The sequence below is a fragment of the Phymastichus coffea genome, unplaced genomic scaffold, assembly GCF_024137745.1.
Source record: "Phymastichus coffea isolate CEN01 unplaced genomic scaffold, Cenicafe_Pcof_1.1 PCOF00161, whole genome shotgun sequence".
Classification (NCBI taxonomy): Eukaryota; Metazoa; Arthropoda; class Insecta; order Hymenoptera; family Eulophidae; genus Phymastichus; species Phymastichus coffea.
This window is the reverse complement of record NW_026706972.1, coordinates 340,690-359,447: the sequence shown is the minus strand read 5'-3', so window position 1 is coordinate 359,447 and position 18,758 is coordinate 340,690. Positions and strand designations below refer to the sequence as shown.

General features: G+C 34.7%; 5 protein-coding genes across 8 annotated transcripts; 2 read left to right on the top strand and 3 right to left on the bottom strand.

The window, feature by feature from the left end:
• Positions 1-123: 123 nt before the first annotated feature.
• Positions 124-4,418, bottom strand: LOC131672883 (regulator of nonsense transcripts 2). Of its 2 annotated transcripts, none has more exons than XM_058950401.1 (3): positions 4,297-4,418; positions 3,924-4,078; positions 124-3,853 (listed from the first exon to the last, which is right to left on the bottom strand). In XM_058950401.1, the coding sequence occupies exon 3, from the start codon at positions 3,783-3,785 to the stop codon at positions 351-353; it is 3,435 nt and encodes a 1,144-aa protein (XP_058806384.1). In that variant the 5' UTR covers positions 3,786-3,853; positions 3,924-4,078; positions 4,297-4,418; the 3' UTR covers positions 124-350. The 2 variants fall into 2 exon arrangements, with proteins under 2 accessions (XP_058806384.1, XP_058806385.1); XM_058950402.1 differs by having other exon boundaries at positions 124-3,836.
• Positions 4,419-4,503: 85 nt separating this feature from the next.
• LOC131672887 (cysteine-rich hydrophobic domain-containing protein 2) lies at positions 4,504-8,791 on the top strand. Its single transcript, XM_058950406.1, has 4 exons — positions 4,504-4,775; positions 5,710-5,920; positions 5,996-6,112; positions 6,190-8,791. Exons 1-4 carry the CDS (start codon positions 4,645-4,647, stop codon positions 6,238-6,240), a joined length of 510 nt encoding a protein of 169 aa, XP_058806389.1. The 5' UTR covers positions 4,504-4,644; the 3' UTR covers positions 6,241-8,791.
• A 2,525-nt stretch (positions 8,792-11,316) lies between these two features.
• Positions 11,317-15,310, bottom strand: LOC131672862 (uncharacterized protein B0303.7). Of its 3 annotated transcripts, none has more exons than XM_058950360.1 (7): positions 15,259-15,310; positions 14,863-14,950; positions 14,130-14,265; positions 13,647-14,057; positions 12,919-13,401; positions 12,576-12,839; positions 11,317-12,509 (listed from the first exon to the last, which is right to left on the bottom strand). In XM_058950360.1, the coding sequence occupies exons 1-7, from the start codon at positions 15,278-15,280 to the stop codon at positions 12,369-12,371; spliced, it is 1,545 nt and encodes a 514-aa protein (XP_058806343.1). In that variant the 5' UTR covers positions 15,281-15,310; the 3' UTR covers positions 11,317-12,368. The 3 variants fall into 3 exon arrangements, with proteins under 3 accessions (XP_058806343.1, XP_058806344.1, XP_058806345.1); XM_058950361.1 differs by having other exon boundaries at positions 14,130-14,262; XM_058950362.1 differs by lacking the exon at positions 15,259-15,310 and adding an exon at positions 15,025-15,209.
• An 870-nt stretch (positions 15,311-16,180) lies between these two features.
• LOC131672861 (probable small nuclear ribonucleoprotein Sm D2) lies at positions 16,181-17,156 on the top strand. Its single transcript, XM_058950359.1, has 3 exons — positions 16,181-16,337; positions 16,629-16,884; positions 16,967-17,156. Coding segments are annotated over exons 1-3 (363 nt in total). The 5' UTR covers positions 16,181-16,335; the 3' UTR covers positions 17,072-17,156.
• On the bottom strand, positions 17,141-18,536 carry LOC131672860 (proteasome subunit alpha type-6-like). Its single transcript, XM_058950358.1, has 5 exons — positions 18,421-18,536; positions 18,137-18,231; positions 17,950-18,031; positions 17,390-17,819; positions 17,141-17,315 (listed from the first exon to the last, which is right to left on the bottom strand). The coding sequence occupies exons 1-5, from the start codon at positions 18,494-18,496 to the stop codon at positions 17,258-17,260; spliced, it is 741 nt and encodes a 246-aa protein (XP_058806341.1). The 5' UTR covers positions 18,497-18,536; the 3' UTR covers positions 17,141-17,257.
• Between the last annotated feature and the right edge of the window lie 222 nt (positions 18,537-18,758).

Below are 18,758 nucleotides of genomic sequence, written 5' to 3'. Positions count from 1 at the left end.
TAATCAATTAACATCCCGTCGACGACTCAATGTATAAATTACAAATTATAATCAAAACAATGGCAAGTGAGCTTTTTACTGTTTTATAATTTGAGAATGCATGCACTTTACTTAAGCTACGTCTCTTCTTTGAAAATTTGATTTTTCTTATGAAGGAAAAGCGTTCTGTGATTTGTCCAATTGTTGAAGACTCCTAATTTTGGAATTATCAATTTATTAAAATAAAAGCAAACCAAAAAAATAACAAACGGAAGTCTATTATAAAATTAAGTGTAAACTCTCCTTGTGTTTAGCTTTACACAATTAGATAATTATAAGGAGGCATTACACTGTCTTTATAAATCCCTTCTCTACCTAATTTTCTTAGGGCCAAAAATGAGATCTGCATCCGGTGCCCCCTTTGGATGATTATACTTCTGTCGCCTTTCTCTATTTAAATTTACTGTCACTGGTCTTGTTCCTTGGTTTATTGCTTCCTGATAATCCTCTTCCTCTTGTCTCTCCGTTATATTAAGTGTGAGTCGCTTTACTCTTTCCTTTTCTTCCTTCTGCTCTTGTTCTCTATTTCTAAGATTCTTCGCGAGTTCAGAGGCGACTGGCACTGCTAATTGTTTGTACTGTTGTTTGTTACCTTTCCTCACCATGAGAACAAAGTCTACAGTGGAGTTGTCTGGTGGGCCTTCTTGAAGTTGCTCGTACGTTTTCTTTGTACTTTTAACATGCAACGGCACTGAAATATCAACGTGCTGAGGCTTTACTGCATCTCTCATTCTGTCTTGTATGTTGTCCGAGACCATTTTATCCAGAGCGGATAGGAAATCATCATCCTCCGGGCAATGCACTCTTTTAGGAGCCGAAGGTAGTGCTGCAACTAATTCGGAAGTATCCATTATGACACCATCGTGGCAGCCTTCTGATAGACTTTGATCTCCCTGAGTGTTTTCTTGGGTGCCTTGATGCTCATCCCTCTCGTTTCCTTCGTTTGTCCATTCCTCGTCTGATTGAGCTTCCGACTCTTCTGCTTCTTCAAAGTGCAGCTCTCCGCTTTGCTTTGCCTCGTTATTTTCGGAACTTGTTTCCTCTTCCTCCGGAATGGTGTTCATATCGCCGCCTGTATCATCTACATCTTGTTGCTCGCTGACGTCCAAATCCGGATAGAGCGTTTTGCGAAGCTCTTCAACGGCATCTTGTGCCTCTTTGAAGCCCTCAAACAGGTGCATTTTTGGCCTGAGCATGGCTAGCGTATCACGGAACATGTATTCGACGCCTACTGGAAATGGATTTTCAACTGTCCAGATTGTCTCCGTCTTCTTGAACCAGTAGTAGTGTTGAAAAAATACAAGAAAGTAATCTAACTTCTTCTTACTAGATCCTCCATTGAAATACTGCCCACAAGTTTCTAAAAGTGTACAGACTAGTCTTATACGAAATAAATGTTCAGGTGGATCAAGTGGACTTGGAACAGAATGATCCATTGTGATACCAAAGGTAATTAAGAGGTACAAAGTTCTGAAAATATCACCACTTTCAACCATACGATAATTGTAAAGTTCACCAAGATATTTTACCATAGCTATTCGACGTTGATTGAATTTTGGTAGATTTATTTCCATACAAAGTCTGATATCTTCCAGCACTCCATCAACTACTAGAGGTCCAACAGCCTCATAGTGAGCTACCAGACCAGCTAAAAGACTACCAACACATCTAATATTCAAATATTTCACATTGTAAGCTGCAGTGAGACATTTTATGGAGTATGAAGAGATAACTTCATCTTCCCAATCAAGTTTCCTCATCCATTTGAGAACTTTGTCAGTATTTGTCTTTGAAAGATCTTGATACAGCAGTTTTCTAACAAATTCATGAATTGGAGGTCTGTCTTTCTTTGTGACATTATTAATGGATTCTGGTGGGTTAACAAAGTAGTAAGCATTTTCAATTATTGTTACGTACCGCGAATCCAAAGCTGTTACGGCTTTTTTTCGCATCATCTGTTCAAGATAAACTTTAGTGCGTTGATGCGAGTCTGAAGAGCAGAATAAAAATCGACCGCAAGTTTCAAGTAAATTACATGCCATTTCAATGTGATGATGAGTAAAATCATGTAACAAGACTTTTAAGCAATAGAGAGCTTCGATTTTTGAGTAGAGTTTGAATTTCACAAGCTCTCCAATATACCTCACTACTTTAATTTTCGACTCAATGTTGATTTGGTCTTTTTTGTGCACGTGATATTTGAAATCATGTTTCAACATTTGACACAGTTCATTGCCTACTTCTGGCATAACTGGATAAAGAATAGCCGCTAATCGGGAATAAAAGGGCAGTAAATCCAGACGAATCCTAGAAACTCCAAAAAGTGCTTTAATCAACTTCTTTTTGTTGTGCTTTGTATTCAGATTCATAAGGAAATCAACAGCAGCATTGTCGATCATTTCGCGATTGACGCAGTTTGGCAAGTGTGTAAGAAAAGCGTCGAGTAAAATCTTGTTACTGATATTTGTTACTTGTGGCTCATCAACTTCTGGCTCTGGAGGCTCTTCTACTTTTTCAATATCTTCTAATTCGTCAAGGGACAAATCTTCATCCAAAGTTTCCTCAGTTATGACATCATCTTGTTGTTTCTCTTGTTTTAAATTTTCTTTGGGATAAGAACCAGGTAGGAAAACAGTTAAGTCAGTCAAAACTTCATAGAATCTCCTTGTTTCCTCATCACCCCACATATCCTCAAGCATACTATTTTCTTCGCTTTCACTTATCATTTTTAATGACTCATCAGCTTCTGCCTTAACTTCATTATCAATTGGTAATTCTGGTATAGATTCGTCTAAAGTATCTGAAAAATGTTGTACACTTGTTAGTAGGCGTTCATAGGAAAGTTGAAGAGTTTCCAATTTTTCTTTTCTCTCTGCACTTAACTCTCCCCTTGTTTGTAAAATTTTTCTATTTTGTTTCTCAAAAGCTTGCAGCTCTTTGTGTTCTTTCAGCAAATGTTTGCAGAGCGAGTTGTAATATTCTCTTAGCAATGACTTGACATTTTGTTGCTTATCTGGAGTAAGTAGCTTACTTTTCGGTAAGATGACATTAAATTTTTCCGCCAGCTCTCTGACTCTTTTAGGTACAAGACCAGCATAATCTTCGCCACAATGTCGACAAAAACTTAATATTATGCTAGCATTATTATGCTCCTCTTTGTCCATATTAATTAAAACAGTCAACACAGATCCTAGCAGAGGGAGTCCTTGTTTATGTGTGAAAATACCAGCATTTACGAGCTCAGCATAAAAGCGTAAATCTACTCTTAGTTTACTAGGATTGGTAATTTTATCGCCGACCTTAAGAGTGAGAATCTTTTGCCAATTCTCAAAGAAATGTGTAGAAAACTCAGCATAAGTTTGATGCAAAAAACTGCAAGCTTTGATCACTGGAGTCATATCAGTCATTTTGAGTTTTGCATCAACCAATGCAGCAGCCACTTCACTCACATACTTTGTAAGATTAAGGCAGGCCATGTCCTTCATCAAAGCATCCAACTGATTGCCACTGAATGTTTTCAACTTTTTAACAAAAGTAGTGTTCTTTTTGAGACTCGAGTCGAGTTTACTGAAGTAAGAATCTGGTGGTCTAATCACATTGACATTCGCAGCACGAATTTCCTCTTTGGCTGCCAGTCGCTGCTCCATCTCTTTGAAGTAGTCATCCAGGAACTTCCGATCCTCCTCGGAGGTAGTATCCGAGTCTAGGTTTTCCGCTGGAGCCATTTTTTCTATCGTTTCTGACATTATTATTTTACCAAAACGAAACAATTTTCAGGTTATGTTTCGATTGTGCTTCTGAAAAACACGATTACCTGTCAGAACGGGTTTCAATGAAATTATATTTTTGAAGAAAGCTTTGATTACGAAATCTTAATAGCTTACCATTACAGTATTAATCAGCTGCTTTTCTAATATTGTCTAATAATTGTATCATTGCAGACTTCTGCTTACATTAGTTCTAGCTTCTTGCCTGTTGCCCTAGTTGTTTCGTTTAATCGCCGATTATGATTCATGACCACCAAGCAAGAGGGGATAATCTGTAGAATTCAGGAAAACGAAAATTGTTATAAATACACTACAAGACTGACTTTACTACTACACTACTACTAGAGGCTTCTAAATATATTTTTATCAAAAAAAAAAATTAATATTCATATATTCTTTTATTGATAGAAATTTTTACAAATAACAAAGTTGACTTTTCAATTAAAATTTAGCTATTTTTGACATCATACACTACTTCTTAAATATATACCTGCAACGCGTTCTTTTTAAAAATATCACACTAATTCTAATTTATAAACAAATTAAGAATATAAGATATATATCCGCATAAGTATAGCAGCACTAGCAGCAGTCGAGAACCCCGCACTTATCGACGAGAGAGTGGCGCTGAACTCGTTTATACGGCAGATAGCGCAAAGTGGTGACCATATGTGTGCTGCTAGTATAGTCAAGTCAGTGAGTGTCGAACTCTGCTCGGGAATACATTACTGTATCGCCGAGTGTACACACAAACACACACTTATATATTATATATACAAACATATTGTATAAGTTGGGGATGTCGAATTGAATACGATTTGACGACTACAACGCAATTATGGCAGATTTTGACGCGATTTACGAAGAGGAAGAAGAACTAGCCGAGGCGAATCCCGAAGAACAACAAGAACCCTACGTCGCGATGGTGCCTGAACCCATCCTCATCCGCGGCGCTGGCAATATGACTGTGTAAGGGTCAACGATTTTTTTTCTCTTCATTGGTACTTCTTTCTCCTCTCGCTGCCTTACTACTCCGTATTTTTAGATTCTCGTGACTCTTCTTTGTTCGTCGTCATCATCGCAGACAAAGACAATGTACACACGCGTACGCATAATGTAGTCGAATTAATTCGTCTCACGGCACATGAGAGAAAGAAAGAGATCTACTTGCGACCAGAGCTCTTAAATCGCCATCAATGAACTCGCGTGTATCTTCTCTACGTGTATAATTCTATAATTATCTATCGGCGTGGGAGGGCATTATTTTTTTAAATTTCGTTGCTATCTCACCCTTCTAGAAAATTCTTTGACGGGTGGTCACATGATTTCATGTTCTAATGTTGGGGAAATTTTCTGATATTTTTTCAAATTTTTAGACTAAACGAATCTTATTAGTCACAAGATTATGTGTGTTGCATGTGTGTATGTGCTCTGTGTGTGTGTGTGTGTGTGTGTGTACGCACACGCGCGCGCGCGTGTGTCTAACACATTCGTTTAATTTTAGTTTTAATACTTACACTTAGATTAACGTTTGTTTACTAATTTCAATCACGTTATACAAGACCAATTCTTATTTTGCAAAAACATTGATAACTAGTTTTGTGTTACTAAGATTTTAGTTACTTACTGTAAAATCATTGTTTTTAATCTAAATTGTATATTTGCAATAGATTTTTTTTCACGTTAAAACTTATGATTCTTTTGTTATCAAATGTCTTCATACTATTTAATAATAATTAACTTAGGTTATTATTGAATATGAGTATAATGTACTCTTGTCAATATTTAGTGATTATATATATATATTGCCACTATTTTGCAAAGTTCTTTTAAATGAACATTTTAAAATAGTTAGACTAATGATACTGCTTATACTTGATCAATTTTCACTTTATCTATCTAGATTTGGCCTGAGCAATAGATTTGAATCAGAATTTCCAAGTGGTTTGGTATCCAGAGTTGCACCAGAAGAGTTCAAAGCAACAGTGATGCGTATAAACAGTGTTTTGAAAAAGACACTACCTGTAAATGTCAAATGGTTGTTTTGTGGCTGTGTATGTTGCTGTTGTACGTTAGGATGCTCTCTGTGGCCAGTCATTTGCCTCAGTAAAAGAGTATGTCTTTTTTCTTATCAACCATCTAATGATATATTTTTTGGCAACAGTGTTGACCTGAATTTCATTTTTTAGACTCAACATTCACTGAATAAACTGCTGGAATGGGAGAACAGTAGACTATATCACAAGCTGGGATTACACTGGAGGCTGGCGAAACAAAGGTGTGACAGCTCTTCAATGATGGAATATGTAAGTTATCTACTGTAATAATCTAAGAAATCTATGGAATAATTATATCATTTGTAAGCTATTGTCATAATCCACAGGTACTTTTAATTGAATTTGTTCCCAAGCAACAGATATATAAGCCAGACTAAAAAGAGGCTATAAATTTTTTTTAAGAATTTTTCAGCAAATGCTTATATAAGATATTATGATGTTTTGTGCATTGACGATTGCACATACAAAAGAGACTATGTCAATGTTTGTGTTTATTACTCTTAGTGTGCATTTGGCGATATAAATAGTTGTATAGAGCGTATATTTTTGTAAATATTATATATAACCAAGTATAGTACAATAATTTTATGTAGAAATATAGTTATAATATATGTTTTCATCTAATTAACAATATAAAATTTATAGCAATTAGTATACCAATTTTTTTTTATCATCACAGAGTTGTAATTAATTTAGATGCAACAAAAAATTGTTCACTTTTTACTTAATAATCTAATATAATTATTAGTTTATTTCAAATTCTATTAAAGGAATTTATCATCATAATTGGTATACTTATTTATCGTAGTTACTTTTAATTCACTTTAGAGGTACTTGTGATGATGCAAGTAGAAATTACATATAATAGTGCAAATAGAAATCACACAATTAAAATCAAAAGCTTTTAACTAATGATTATTCGGTTCCATCATATAGAAATTATACATTTTCAATTAAAAAACAAGCATAAGAAATATTGTACATATGTAAACAGAACTAAAATTATAGTCTTTGGTTGGTCATATATACTTACCACGATGATATTAAAATAACGATATATCATTGTGTACTAATTTAACAATGTATCAATTATTGTTTATGCATATTTTATTTTCAGTACCATATTTAACGATAGAACAATAATACATGCCCGAACATCGAAGTTAAATTCAATTTTTTGTAAAATTCAACTACATATCCTTCGTTAATTTTACCGTCGAAACAAGATGTCACAGTGAAAGAAATAAGTTACTATTTTTACGTGATATCTACAAGGCTACAATAATTTTTTTGTTATTACAACTCGGAGCTTTATTTCACATTTAATGTGATTGCTCAGTGTCTAATTCCGGAAACTAATTCTATTTTTTCTTGTGATCAAATATGGACACCAATTTAGAAAATAGAGATTACTGTTATCACAAAATTATTGTATCTGGTCCGCAGTTATGGAATTCCATTCGTCAAAAAAGAGTTTGAAATAAAAAAATCCATTTTCTAACAAAAGGGACTGTGATGAGAGTAGAAGACTAGTGATTCTCGATCATTTTATCCAAAAAAAATGGAGTTAAATTTCAATTAATTATAAATATTTAAAATCCACAAACAAGTTACTCTTATCAAGATGCTTATTTGATTAAAATTCTCTGAAAACAAAATATTTAACTGATTATTTTTTTTTGAAATAATAAGAAAATTTACAAAAACGAGATTGTACTATAACCTGAGATTAAACAATCACTTGGAATGTAAATCGAAGATCAATTCTTTAAAATCATTAAATAGAAAAAATGTTTAGCACAAATATAAGAATGCTTGAAAGCTTGCAAATTAAAACAGCAATTTAGTAGATGAGAATTCCGAAACACGGAACGTAGTTTCGATTATAAAATACCAAACATCAAATAAAGAGATATTTATTAACGTTTTTTAGTGCAAATTTTTCAAAGCACTGTCACGAGGACTATTATTAAACATTCTCAAATATGTAATTCAATCGATTTCAAAATAATGTAAACACACTTGTTATATAATCAATATTCAATGCAAATTTTCATTAACGGAGATTTACCAAAATAGACAATGGATAAAGAAGAAAAATCACGTTAGCACAACACAACTGTTAGAGAAAAACGAAAAAAAAAATCAACAATAAAATTACAAAGTTTTGTATAGATTTAGACGAGAGAAGCGATTATATCGAAGGAATCATTTTGCGTAAAAACATCACACGTAAAGATAATCCCTGTTTTTTACTCGTTCAACAGCATTTTTGCCGTCGTAAGTAGTTTTCGCCATGTGCCTTTCGCTGACTGGATTAGTGTACTTTTAGCATTTCTAAGTCATCGTGCAAAGCGTTTGCTGTGTTAAGACAGTGATGTAACAATATTAAAAAAACAAAATTATCATACTTTTTTTTTTAATCGAGGATAACGTTCTACAATCTACTGTTATAATGTAATTATTACGTTATTTATGTAATTTTTTGTTATTATAAGGCTTATGTCGATTTTTGCATTGTTGAAAATTTGATCAACGGTAATTTGATGGATTAAAAAAATGAAGAGTATTTCGCGTGATACAGATGAATTTATCGCAATCTCAAAAAATTACTCATTGACTATTATTACATCGTAAATTTGATGGTAAAAATAATATTTAACGGCGTAAGTGTTTTTTGACAATGCGTAGGTATGAAGAGAAATCGGTAAGGCTGCTGGTAACACGAGCTGCTTTTGTTGTACACAAAGCAAATAATCCTTAGGTATATAGATAAAATTGTAACACATCGAACTAGACTGTAATAAGGCGGAAGAATTATATATATCGAACTGTAAACAGTGCACATGTATGTGTTCTGGACAAATATACAAATAATGTAAAACTAACGTGCAAGGAAAGATTTATTAAATAATAATACGTTATAAACCAAAATAGTTATAGTTCATTTCATAAGACCTAAGAAAACCAAAAGCTAATTAAACAAATTCACTTAATGAACACATAATTCGGAGTATTTCGATATAAAGCTTTCGCCGATTTCGCAGTAGATTTTCCGGTGCCTTTACGCAATCAAATTCTCCATACTGTCGAATGCGTCAATGTTTCAAGATAATATCTAGTTACACCGGACAAGTTCTTTGTTTTCTTTTTATTTAACGAAATAGTTACCTATATCAAGATAGAAAAACAAAAAATATTCTATACATAAAAATAATAAATATAGATCGCTTTGTTATTGGCCGATCACGATCTATAAATTATCAGGAGTCGAAGTCGAGAGCCGTAGGCGAGTAGGCACGAAGTGGCCACGATGACTGCTGGCCGGCATATAGTAAAATGGAGAAAAGTCAGATTTGTCGACAAATTATTCTATTGAATATATCTATTTTTTCATGCTTCTACGTATCGATTTCCTAATGTGGTATATAGTTTACAAAGTCTAATTGGTTATATGGATTGGGTTGGGTCACATAAAAATTTCTTATATCAAAAATTTGTTACGAAAAATGCTTGTTATTCAATAGGATCAACTGAAAAATTTTTAAATTAAAAAATATAAAATTATTAAAAAGATGGGTTCGTGTTATAGGTTTTCCACATGGCTCGCAAAAATCTAAGAGATTGTATAAAGTTGGTTTCGGGTTGTTAGGTTATTGGGTTATAACAATAATAAACCAATAAACCAACTTTTTTTAAATTTTAATTTTTGAATTTTTGACATATTCTGTTGATCGTATTGAACAACTAGCATTTGTTGTAGCATCAATTTCTTGATATAAGAAATTTTCATAAAACTTAACTTTGCACAATCTCTCAGATTTTTGCGAGCGACATAGAAAACCTATAATCTAACTTTAATTTTATTTTTTTGAATTTAATAATTTTTCAGTTGATCCTATTGAACAGCAAGCATAAATGATCAGATACCGAGAGTATTCTGATGAAAATTTAAGTAGCTTTTATTCACTTGGTTGTCACTCATATTTCATTTTTTAGTACGAATAATAGCGAGAACATTCTAAGTAAACTTCCTCTAAAAATTAACCACAACGATTTTTAGCTTGCGAGCTAAGCCCATTTATATGTAACGTCGGGCCGTTTATTAGAAATAAATTTTTTTTTCCTCATGTACTTTTGTGTAGCTTAAATTTTAACTCGGTAAACTAGCGAAGGAGAGCCTTCAGCTGAAGCAGCTGGAGGACACGTGAAAATAGTCGTCCCTTTAAGTTTTTAAATTACAAATTAGAAAAATGAGGTAAATAGTCGAAAACAGTTACTTGAACGAATTTTAGCAAATCAGTTGTACAGTCCACAATTAAATAATACCCTTTTTTCGTTCGAATTTATTTAAACAACGAAGTGAGTTAATTAATTAAGTTACTAATTGTAAACATGTAGGATCAACAGATTTTCGCGTAAAATATGTTAAATAATAAGGAACTTACGTTATTTTTAAGAATTAATTGTAATAATTTTATATAATAAATAACTTAATAATTATAAGAGAAACTGTACTAAAAATGGTACTTGGAGAGTCATCTAGCGAGATAAGGCCCAAACTCTTGAACGCGCGCCCCCAATTCTCACCACGCCCCCGAACCAATTAGGGCCCGAAATCCGAAAGAGAAAAGGAGGGAAAATCTCGGTTGGCCAATTAGAATTCACTGGCATTTCCACTCTTCCCAAATTTCGAGGGACTGAAAGAGGGATTTTCCTCCCAACCACCCCCAGGGTTTAAAAGGGCATGCGCAAGCGAAAATCTCTCTCTCACGCTCTCACGCTCCACACAAGCTTTTAAGTGCATCTCATTGACCAAGTGCCAGGTCCAGATTGACTTCTCCAGTACCAGTTAACTAAATAAAAGAAAAGTAAGTTGAAACAAAATTTTATTCACTATCTCTCCTTTTCCTCTTCTTGTTAGAGTAGCTGATCGAAACTCGTGAAAAATAGGTCTTCGAAAAAGTATTTCAGCAGGAATTGGGATACTTTTTCAATAAGACAGTCGCGCCGTTAAACTAAAATAAAATACTTTTTATGTGATAATTCCGGCAAGGTTTGGGATTTTCACATCCAAGTCCCGACTCCATTGGACCCTGGTGTTTGATGGAAGGCTTGTAGTCCAGTTTAATTTTTTCACTCTTTTTACGCGAAACGCGAAGTAGAAAAGCTCTAATTCTCCAATCGCTCGTCCCGGTTTAAGCGTACGCACGCAAACCAAATAGAGCGCCTGAGATTACGTCCACCTCAGACGTACCTGAGATAGTGACCCGGATGTCACATATAATTTAATTGATAATTCTTAAAAAGCAAAATACAGACTAATATTCTACTCAATAATATACTACAACTGATCTTGATGTCTTGAAATTTTCTTGAGAACTTTCAGTGTTAGTTGGACTAAGATTTGGAAGAATCAGGATATCAATAATGTAAAACTGTATCTATCGGAAGTGGGTATATATTTAATCGAAATCTCAACCATTTGTAAATATAAGCTATTTTAATAATATATATATATATATATCAAATCAAAATATCACAATTTATATCGACATCAAAAAAAATAAAATTAATTCGTAGCTACTTAGAATGTACAAATTCGCTTCTGCAATATAATAAGTGTAAACAGCTTTCTTTTGCAGTTATTCCATTTAATATCAGTTAATGATATCGGAGGAAGTATTATTCAATTCTAATCAATTTTGGTCCCGCTTATGTGAACAATATAAAAAAAGAAAAGCAATATACCAGATTCTTAGACGCTAATACTGCAAAACAAAATACGCGAGTTGTCAATGAGTTAGTGCAGAGATTGTAATTGCCCAAACAAGCAAAATAATTTTAAAATACACGTATACAAACACACATGGCTGTCAATTACAATTTCTTTTTTTATCAATTCGTGCACGTCAAACGTGAATCTCGCGACATGGAGACGTGCAAGACAAGCAAAAGCATCTTACGGAGTATATATCATTGATGTTTAACTTTTTCTTCTCACCCTCTCTTACACAAACAATAACACGGCTTACAAAGATTTTTAAATTACGAGACGAAAATATTTACAAAACATATTTCCACGAGACCACTTTGAAACAACGGAAAACGACCATTTTTTCTAGATAAATAACAATTAGAATAACAAGAACTATACCGATCATCGATCATTAAAAGAATCATTCAAATTCCCAAAATTAATTTGATTATCTATCAATCGAAGCTCATGAAAATTTAATTTGGAAAATTAAGCAAGGTTTTGATACGTATTTACAATTAAAAACAAGCTATTATTTTCTTCTTTAGTACTTTCTTGCCAGTTGAAAATATTTTTGTTGTCTGAACGCACGATAATTTTTAATATTTTGCGAGGTATTCCTCGTATCGATATTCTAAATAATGTCACGTCTCGACAATAATTATCTACGTTGAAAAAAAAGCGATGCAGTCTTTGTTGACTTTTGCAGTCACGTCCACACCGTCCAACGCGATATGACTTCTTTGCTTATAAGCTCCACGCACGATTTGGGAGATCACTTGGAACTTTGTCTACAAAGTTTGCCGGGAACTGCCCTTGTTTGCCATTCCATTCTCCATACAACCATTCATCTGATATCCTCGCTAACACTTTTATTCTCGCTCCTTCCTGTAACAATTAACCATAACCGTTTAATCTTAAATGATCATGACGAGTAATCGTCTTTCTACTTACTTCAAACAACAAATCATCACTAGTCTCTCCTTTAAAAGCATACAGCGCGTTGACAACATTGACTTCGAGTCCCGGTAACGGTATCTTCACGTCAATAAAATTAACAGGAAACATTCCCTCACGATTACCAACTCGTCCTTCCATCCAATTGTCGTTAATCAGTTTTGTCAAATAAACAACGTCACCCTCCCTCATCTCAAGATCACCAGGTTGCGAGGCTGGAAAATCGTAGAGCGCAATTCCATACGGTCTTTCGGAATTCTCCTTAAAACAAACGTAACGATCATTGCTTGAGTTATTCATCGTAATCTGAGTAGATTCCAAAATTGTTATAATGTCTTACCACTAGGCCATCTTCAAGACCAGCAATATATTCTGGTGGGGGTGGAGGCGGTGGAAGTTTAGGCATCGGTGGTGAAACATCGCTATCGCCCCAACTAGTTTTCATAGGATCATTGTCCCATGCGACGACGCTATTACTTTTATCATTATCCCACTTGATCTTAAATTTATCATCATCCCAGAAACATTTGCCATCGGCATTGCGCAACGGATCCTGCCGTGGCGCACCTGAGTAATTGACTTTTGACGCGCCATACACCGGACTAGTTTTGCTAGAATTGCTTGAACTGCTGTTCGCACTTCCTTTTTTTCTCACCGGCATAATGATCGTCGGCATGACGAATGGTTTCGCCGGCGCCGCTGGTGGAGGCACTTTTGGCTGCTGGCAGTCGAAGGGACTATTGCTACTATTACTGCTGGTGCTGTTAAAAGCGAAGAAATTCGATTCGCCAACTTCTTTGATCTCTTGATGACTTGGTATCCACTGCAGGGAGAAACAACGAACACGGTTAATTAAAAGAAGAGATTGACATTGGCAATCGCAAGATTCTCTATTCCAATATATATAGCTTTGATATTGGTTTAACAATGATACTATAACGTTAACGGCATATATCTTTATTAAAGTGTTAACAAAGAGACAACCGCGACTCTGTCAATTAGAATCTCAAGACACGCGTGCGTTACGCGATCTTCTGTTTTTTATTTCCTGTAAGAGCTTTAATATACCTGTTGTGTGTTCTTGGTGTTATCGATGGAGCCAAACGGATCATGGCTACAGCTGACTTTCCAAGGATCCTGACTATTATTAATCCTTTTTGTGGACAAACTACCGAAAAAGTCGAAGTCGTCCTCGAAGGCACTGGTACTGCCACTGCTACTTATGAAAGCTGAGGGATTGGAATTCCCATCGCTGCCGAAACTATCTACGCTCAAGCCATCACTGCCGGTGAAACTTGGCGAACCTGGTGGACTCAAATCTATCAAGCACGTGTCTCTACTGCTCGTGGGTGCACTGGAGTAAGACGACGCCGTCGTCGATTTGTACTGATTGTGTTGTTGTTGCTGCTGTTGATAATAATGCTGTGATTTAACGGTGCGTCGTCCAAACAGATTCGTCAGCAATTCCGTTGGCCTTGCCTACAATATATTGTGAACAGACGGAGTGAGTACGAACTGTGATGCAAAATGCAAATATCATAGCGTACTTACGGGTTTCTTTGGTTTCTCCAGGTTGCTTCTGGCTGGTGGAAATTTAGGCGGTGGCGGCCGAGGTGGTGGTTTTTTCTTTTGTTGAGGTGCCTGGATCCTCGTTGATGCACCGAAGATATCGGCTAACTCGTTACTACTTGGAACAAGACATCACTGGTGACTTGATCCGTTAGAATATTTGCGACACGATGTTTTTCGACAAGTTATTGATTACTTCTAAGTCTATTCCGAAATTAAATGATAGAATTCTTGAGGGAAAAAAAAATCTATTTCGCTAAGCATCAACATGAAACGCCACGAGAACAAAAAAGCGAAATCAAAAATATCACACCGATAGAAACAAAACTAAAAATGCACGGGCAATATCAGATAGCTATAATATAACGATTAGATTATTCGCGCGCGGCCGAATTGTGCAATTTTTTTTCGAGCTCTATCGCACACCAAAGAGAGACAACACCAGATGTATTTTTAAATAATTTATACGCCTCCATTTCTTTATCCGCACAAATTGCAGACGCTATACTTATTATGGAGGCGTGTGTTTCAATTATCAAGTCATTATTCGAATAATAACAAAACGATCTGGATTATTTGCATGACGTTCATGCATATGTATGTACATACAATCGCGAAAGAGTACGAAAGATATCTATCATTCCGAAAAGATAGATAGTGAGATCAGCGCAGCTGCCTGTCAAACATGATTAAAGAAAAAAAAATCAACACTCACCTGCTGCCCCAATCGTTGTTACTACTGCTAGCCTGTTGACTGCTCGGCGGTGGTTTCGGAGCTACTCTCGTCGGTTGCATCCGCATCTCTAAAAGTAAAGACATATAGCACAAACTGTAATTTCCTTCTCTCTTTTCTCGAGGAGTGTGCGGTTATTTATACTGAAAAGAAAACGGAGCCTGCACTTGCAGAACTACTCTCGGACAAAGGCCAACAATTTCCTCGACTATTTATCAACTGCGTAATAATATCCACGCCCGTCAGTCACCAACATTCACACACAGATAAATTCAGAGATTTTTTCCACTATATCCTACACAATACACGCGTACGCGTGCTCAATGAAGACGAGTATTTAATTAGAAAATAGAGCCGAGTGAGCGAACTGCCTCTCACCTGTTCTCACGTTGGCCGCCATCTTTCGTCTGATAGTCCGTGCCAGATGGTGTCGTCGCCGCGCAGAGTTCAGTACACGAGGAGAAGGAGTGGGGATAAAATCGTTTATTGTGGTTTCTATTTGTACGTATGGTATGGGGCGGGAAAGAGAAAGAGTGAGGGAGGGAGGAGAAGAGAGAGAGAGAGAGAGAGAGAGAGCCAACTACCGTCTCCGTTTTATTTGTACGGTACGTTACTTCATCGGACAGTTAAAAAATGAAAAAGGCATATCCCGGATCAGGGAATGACAAATGTGATGTTAATGTTAACGTTAATTGTTGTGATTATTGTAAACTATACTTAGTTTTTTTTTCTTATTTGGATTTTTAGACTTTTCAACAATTTCCTAGGCGATATCGCCTTCTTTTTTATTTTTTTTCACGTTGATGTGTTATCTTTCTTTCAGATTGTATACGCAGGATGTCCGTTTCATATTTTATGAATGAGTTTATATTAATAAAAAATGGATACATGCCTGAAGAATCGAATCAACTCCTTTGTATACTTGTTTTTAAAAATGACATACTCGCTAGTTTGTTTTTATTTTTTAGCGCTGATAATGCTGGCAGTTCAATGAAAAATAAAATATTAATTTTTTTAACTGTCGAAAAGTAGATTTTTTGTATATAAATGTTTCTCTTTCCAACATTTATAATAAAAAATTTATTATTCTTAGATTTCCATCAGTTAAACAAGTAGTCAACGTAAAGTTTTCTTTTATAATTAAATATTAATACAACTAGCTGAAGTGATCTTAATTTTTGAATTTCGTGACCACAGTTCATCCAACACGTTTACAGCAGTGAGTACTGCGTAAGAAAGAACTAAAGAAAGAAGCCAAGAAGCACGTTAGCAACATTAGTAAAGCAAAACTAAGTTGGCAGTATGCAGCGATTATCGATTGTACTTATTTTACCGAAGGACGCGCGCTGAGTCGCCGACATAACCTCTATTATCCATTGTTGCTCCGAAATTTATGCAACAAATTTTTGATAATACTATTTGTATTTAATCTACTCGAGCCCTAAACAGTACAAAATGTAAGTATTTCTCTAATCCATCAGTCGCTTTGTAATTTTAATTAGAATAATTAACAAAGTATATGTTCTGAAATTCATCTGTTTACTTTCACTTACGTGATTCAACGGACACGTTTGTTGAATGAAAAATTTAATAATTTTTCTATTTTGAAATCAAAAATTGTAGTCGATTAAGAATGTTAATTCACCTTCACACTACCAGTTTGAATGTTGGAACGGAATTTCCGTTATAAAAAAATGAAAATGAATAAATTATTTCTTAGAGTATGTATTTACTATATTTTTTTATAGGACTTCCTTAACAAAGCCAAAGTCAGAAATGACACCTGAGGAGTTGGCTAAGAGGGAAGAGGAAGAGTTTAACACAGGACCATTGTCTGTTCTTACACAGTCTGTTAAGAATAATACACAAGTTCTGATAAACTGCAGGAACAACAAGAAGTTATTAGGTCGTGTCAAGGCTTTTGACAGGCATTGCAACATGGTTCTTGAAAATGTTAAAGAAATGTGGACAGAATTACCACGAACTGGCAAAGGAAAAAAGAAAGTAAGAAACTAGTTTAGTTCTTAGGAATTCTATTAACTGATAAATTTGTAAATTATACAATATCGTTATTTTCTTATTTTAGGCAAAACCAGTTAATAAAGATAGATTTATATCCAAAATGTTTTTGAGAGGTGACTCTGTTATTCTGGTTGTAAGAAATCCATTGGCTACAGCTACAGGAAAATAATATGATTTAAAAAATTCTAATTTAAATAGGCATAAGTGAAATTTTTATTAAATAAACCTTTATAATTAATTCAAAAATGTTTTATTTAGACTCCAACACAAAATATATTTGATAGTAAGTGCTAATTATGAGTGTATAAAAGTCTGCGTTGCAGTACATTTGAATATTAATGAAAAATTCTCCACGTTAGTCTTTCTCAGCAATAGTAGTTAAGTGTCTATCAATTTCGCTTTCTGGTAGAATTCTGAAATTAAAATAATAATTAACATAAAATGAAGTTTACTCAATCAGCCTGCATTATACTTGAAATGACTTTACCTAAATTTAGGATTATCCTTGGAAACAACACCAACTTCAATCTCACTAGGCTTAAAATCAACTGACAAAACTGTTGACAAACAGGTGATAGCAAGTTGAACTGTTTCATCGTAGTCATAGTTTTGTTTTTTTTTAAGTTTCTTTTCCAAGTAAGAATTCGCCTCAGTATGTTTTGATCCTGCAGAAACTGCTCTATAGCCACAGAAGTAACCAGCTGGATCTGCTTTGTAGATGCAGGCACCTTTCTCATCATCATAAGCAACAAGAATCATTGAGCATCCAAGAGGTCTCATCTCAGCATTTTGAGTGTAAACTTGATTGATGTCTGCTATCCTTTTACACAATACATCAATTGGAATTTCATATCCATATTTATATTTGTAATGTGCAGCTTCATAGCGAGCACGCTGCACTTGAGATCGACTATCAGCTGTAAAAATAATAATATTTTTAATCAATGTATTTAACTTATAGATGTTAGCAACTTAAAAAATTGCAAGCAATGACACAAATTTATTTGAATCAAAGTGTAAGAAATTCTGTAATCATCAGAATCATACCAATCATTCCAGTCATGAGACAACCAATGCGATCTGTGATAGGAAAAAGATGGGTAACAGTAGCTGGATCTAAGAGCTTATCCTAAAAATCATGCGAAAAATTAATTTCGAATGAACTTATCAAGTTAAAATATATTGCTTCAGAAACACAAGTCGAAAAGTGAGGTTACCATGATAAACAACTTACAGGCACTTTCTTCTGTGTAGCGCAAACGGCGGTATCGACGCCTTTAACACCCACCGACGTAAGGCCACCCTGATTGATAGCCTTAAAGGCATATTCTATGGGAAACAAAATAACGAATCTATCAAATGCTATCAATGTACAGTTTCAAAAAAGTGCAGATCACGCCGAGTAGGTGGCAATCATAAATTAATTTAAGGTAGTCAAACTCGTTGAAATTCGGAGAAAAGTAATTTGAATGGCAGTATAAAGATCAGATATTGTAGTTTTTACTTTTTTGTACTTACCTACTTGATAAAGGCGGCCTTCCGGAGAAAAAATAGTGATATGCCTGTCAAAACCAGCGCTGCTACCTCGCGCCATGTTGCTAATATATGAATGCCGCTTCGTCTCTGCTCTGAGTCTCGCGGTTGCTTCTGACGTCAATTTGTAGGATAGTTGCTTATCTACGTATATAGATATAGAATTCATCTATACATGTAATTGAATCTGTTTTTTCGAATAAAATTTTTGGGCAGTTAAGTTAATTGACGCTTTGAAAATTAATTATTATTTTTTTACTGATATTAATGAATATGGTATTTATAATATTCAATTTGAAGGTAAGATCATAGAAACAAAAAAA

Coding starts and splice junctions, on each gene's coding strand:
- LOC131672887 (XM_058950406.1), top strand. CDS start 4,645: ATGGCAGATTTTGACGCGATTTACGAAGAGGAAGAAGAACTAGCCGAG. Junction 5,921..5,995: donor TCATTTGCCTCAGTAAAAGA/GTATGTCTTTTT, acceptor TTCATTTTTTAG/ACTCAACATTCACTGAATAA. Junction 6,113..6,189: donor GCTCTTCAATGATGGAATAT/GTAAGTTATCTA, acceptor CATAATCCACAG/GTACTTTTAATTGAATTTGT.
- LOC131672861 (XM_058950359.1), top strand. Junction 16,885..16,966: donor CTGGCAAAGGAAAAAAGAAA/GTAAGAAACTAG, acceptor TTCTTATTTTAG/GCAAAACCAGTTAATAAAGA.
- LOC131672862 (XM_058950360.1), bottom strand. CDS start 15,280: ATGGCGGCCAACGTGAGAACAG. Junction 14,951..15,258: donor GGCGGCCAACGTGAGAACAG/GTGAGAGGCAGT, acceptor CTTTACTTTTAG/AGATGCGGATGCAACCGACG. Junction 14,058..14,129: donor TGGAGAAACCAAAGAAACCC/GTAAGTACGCTA, acceptor AATATATTGTAG/GCAAGGCCAACGGAATTGCT.
- LOC131672883 (XM_058950401.1), bottom strand. CDS start 3,785: ATGTCAGAAACGATAGAAAAAATGGCTCCAGCGGAAAACCTAGACTCG.
- LOC131672860 (XM_058950358.1), bottom strand. CDS start 18,496: ATGGCGCGAGGTAGCAGCGCTGGTTTTGACAGGCATATCACTATTTTT. Junction 17,820..17,949: donor TCTCATGACTGGAATGATTG/GTATGATTCTGA, acceptor TTATTTTTACAG/CTGATAGTCGATCTCAAGTG. Junction 17,316..17,389: donor AAGGATAATCCTAAATTTAG/GTAAAGTCATTT, acceptor TTTTAATTTCAG/AATTCTACCAGAAAGCGAAA.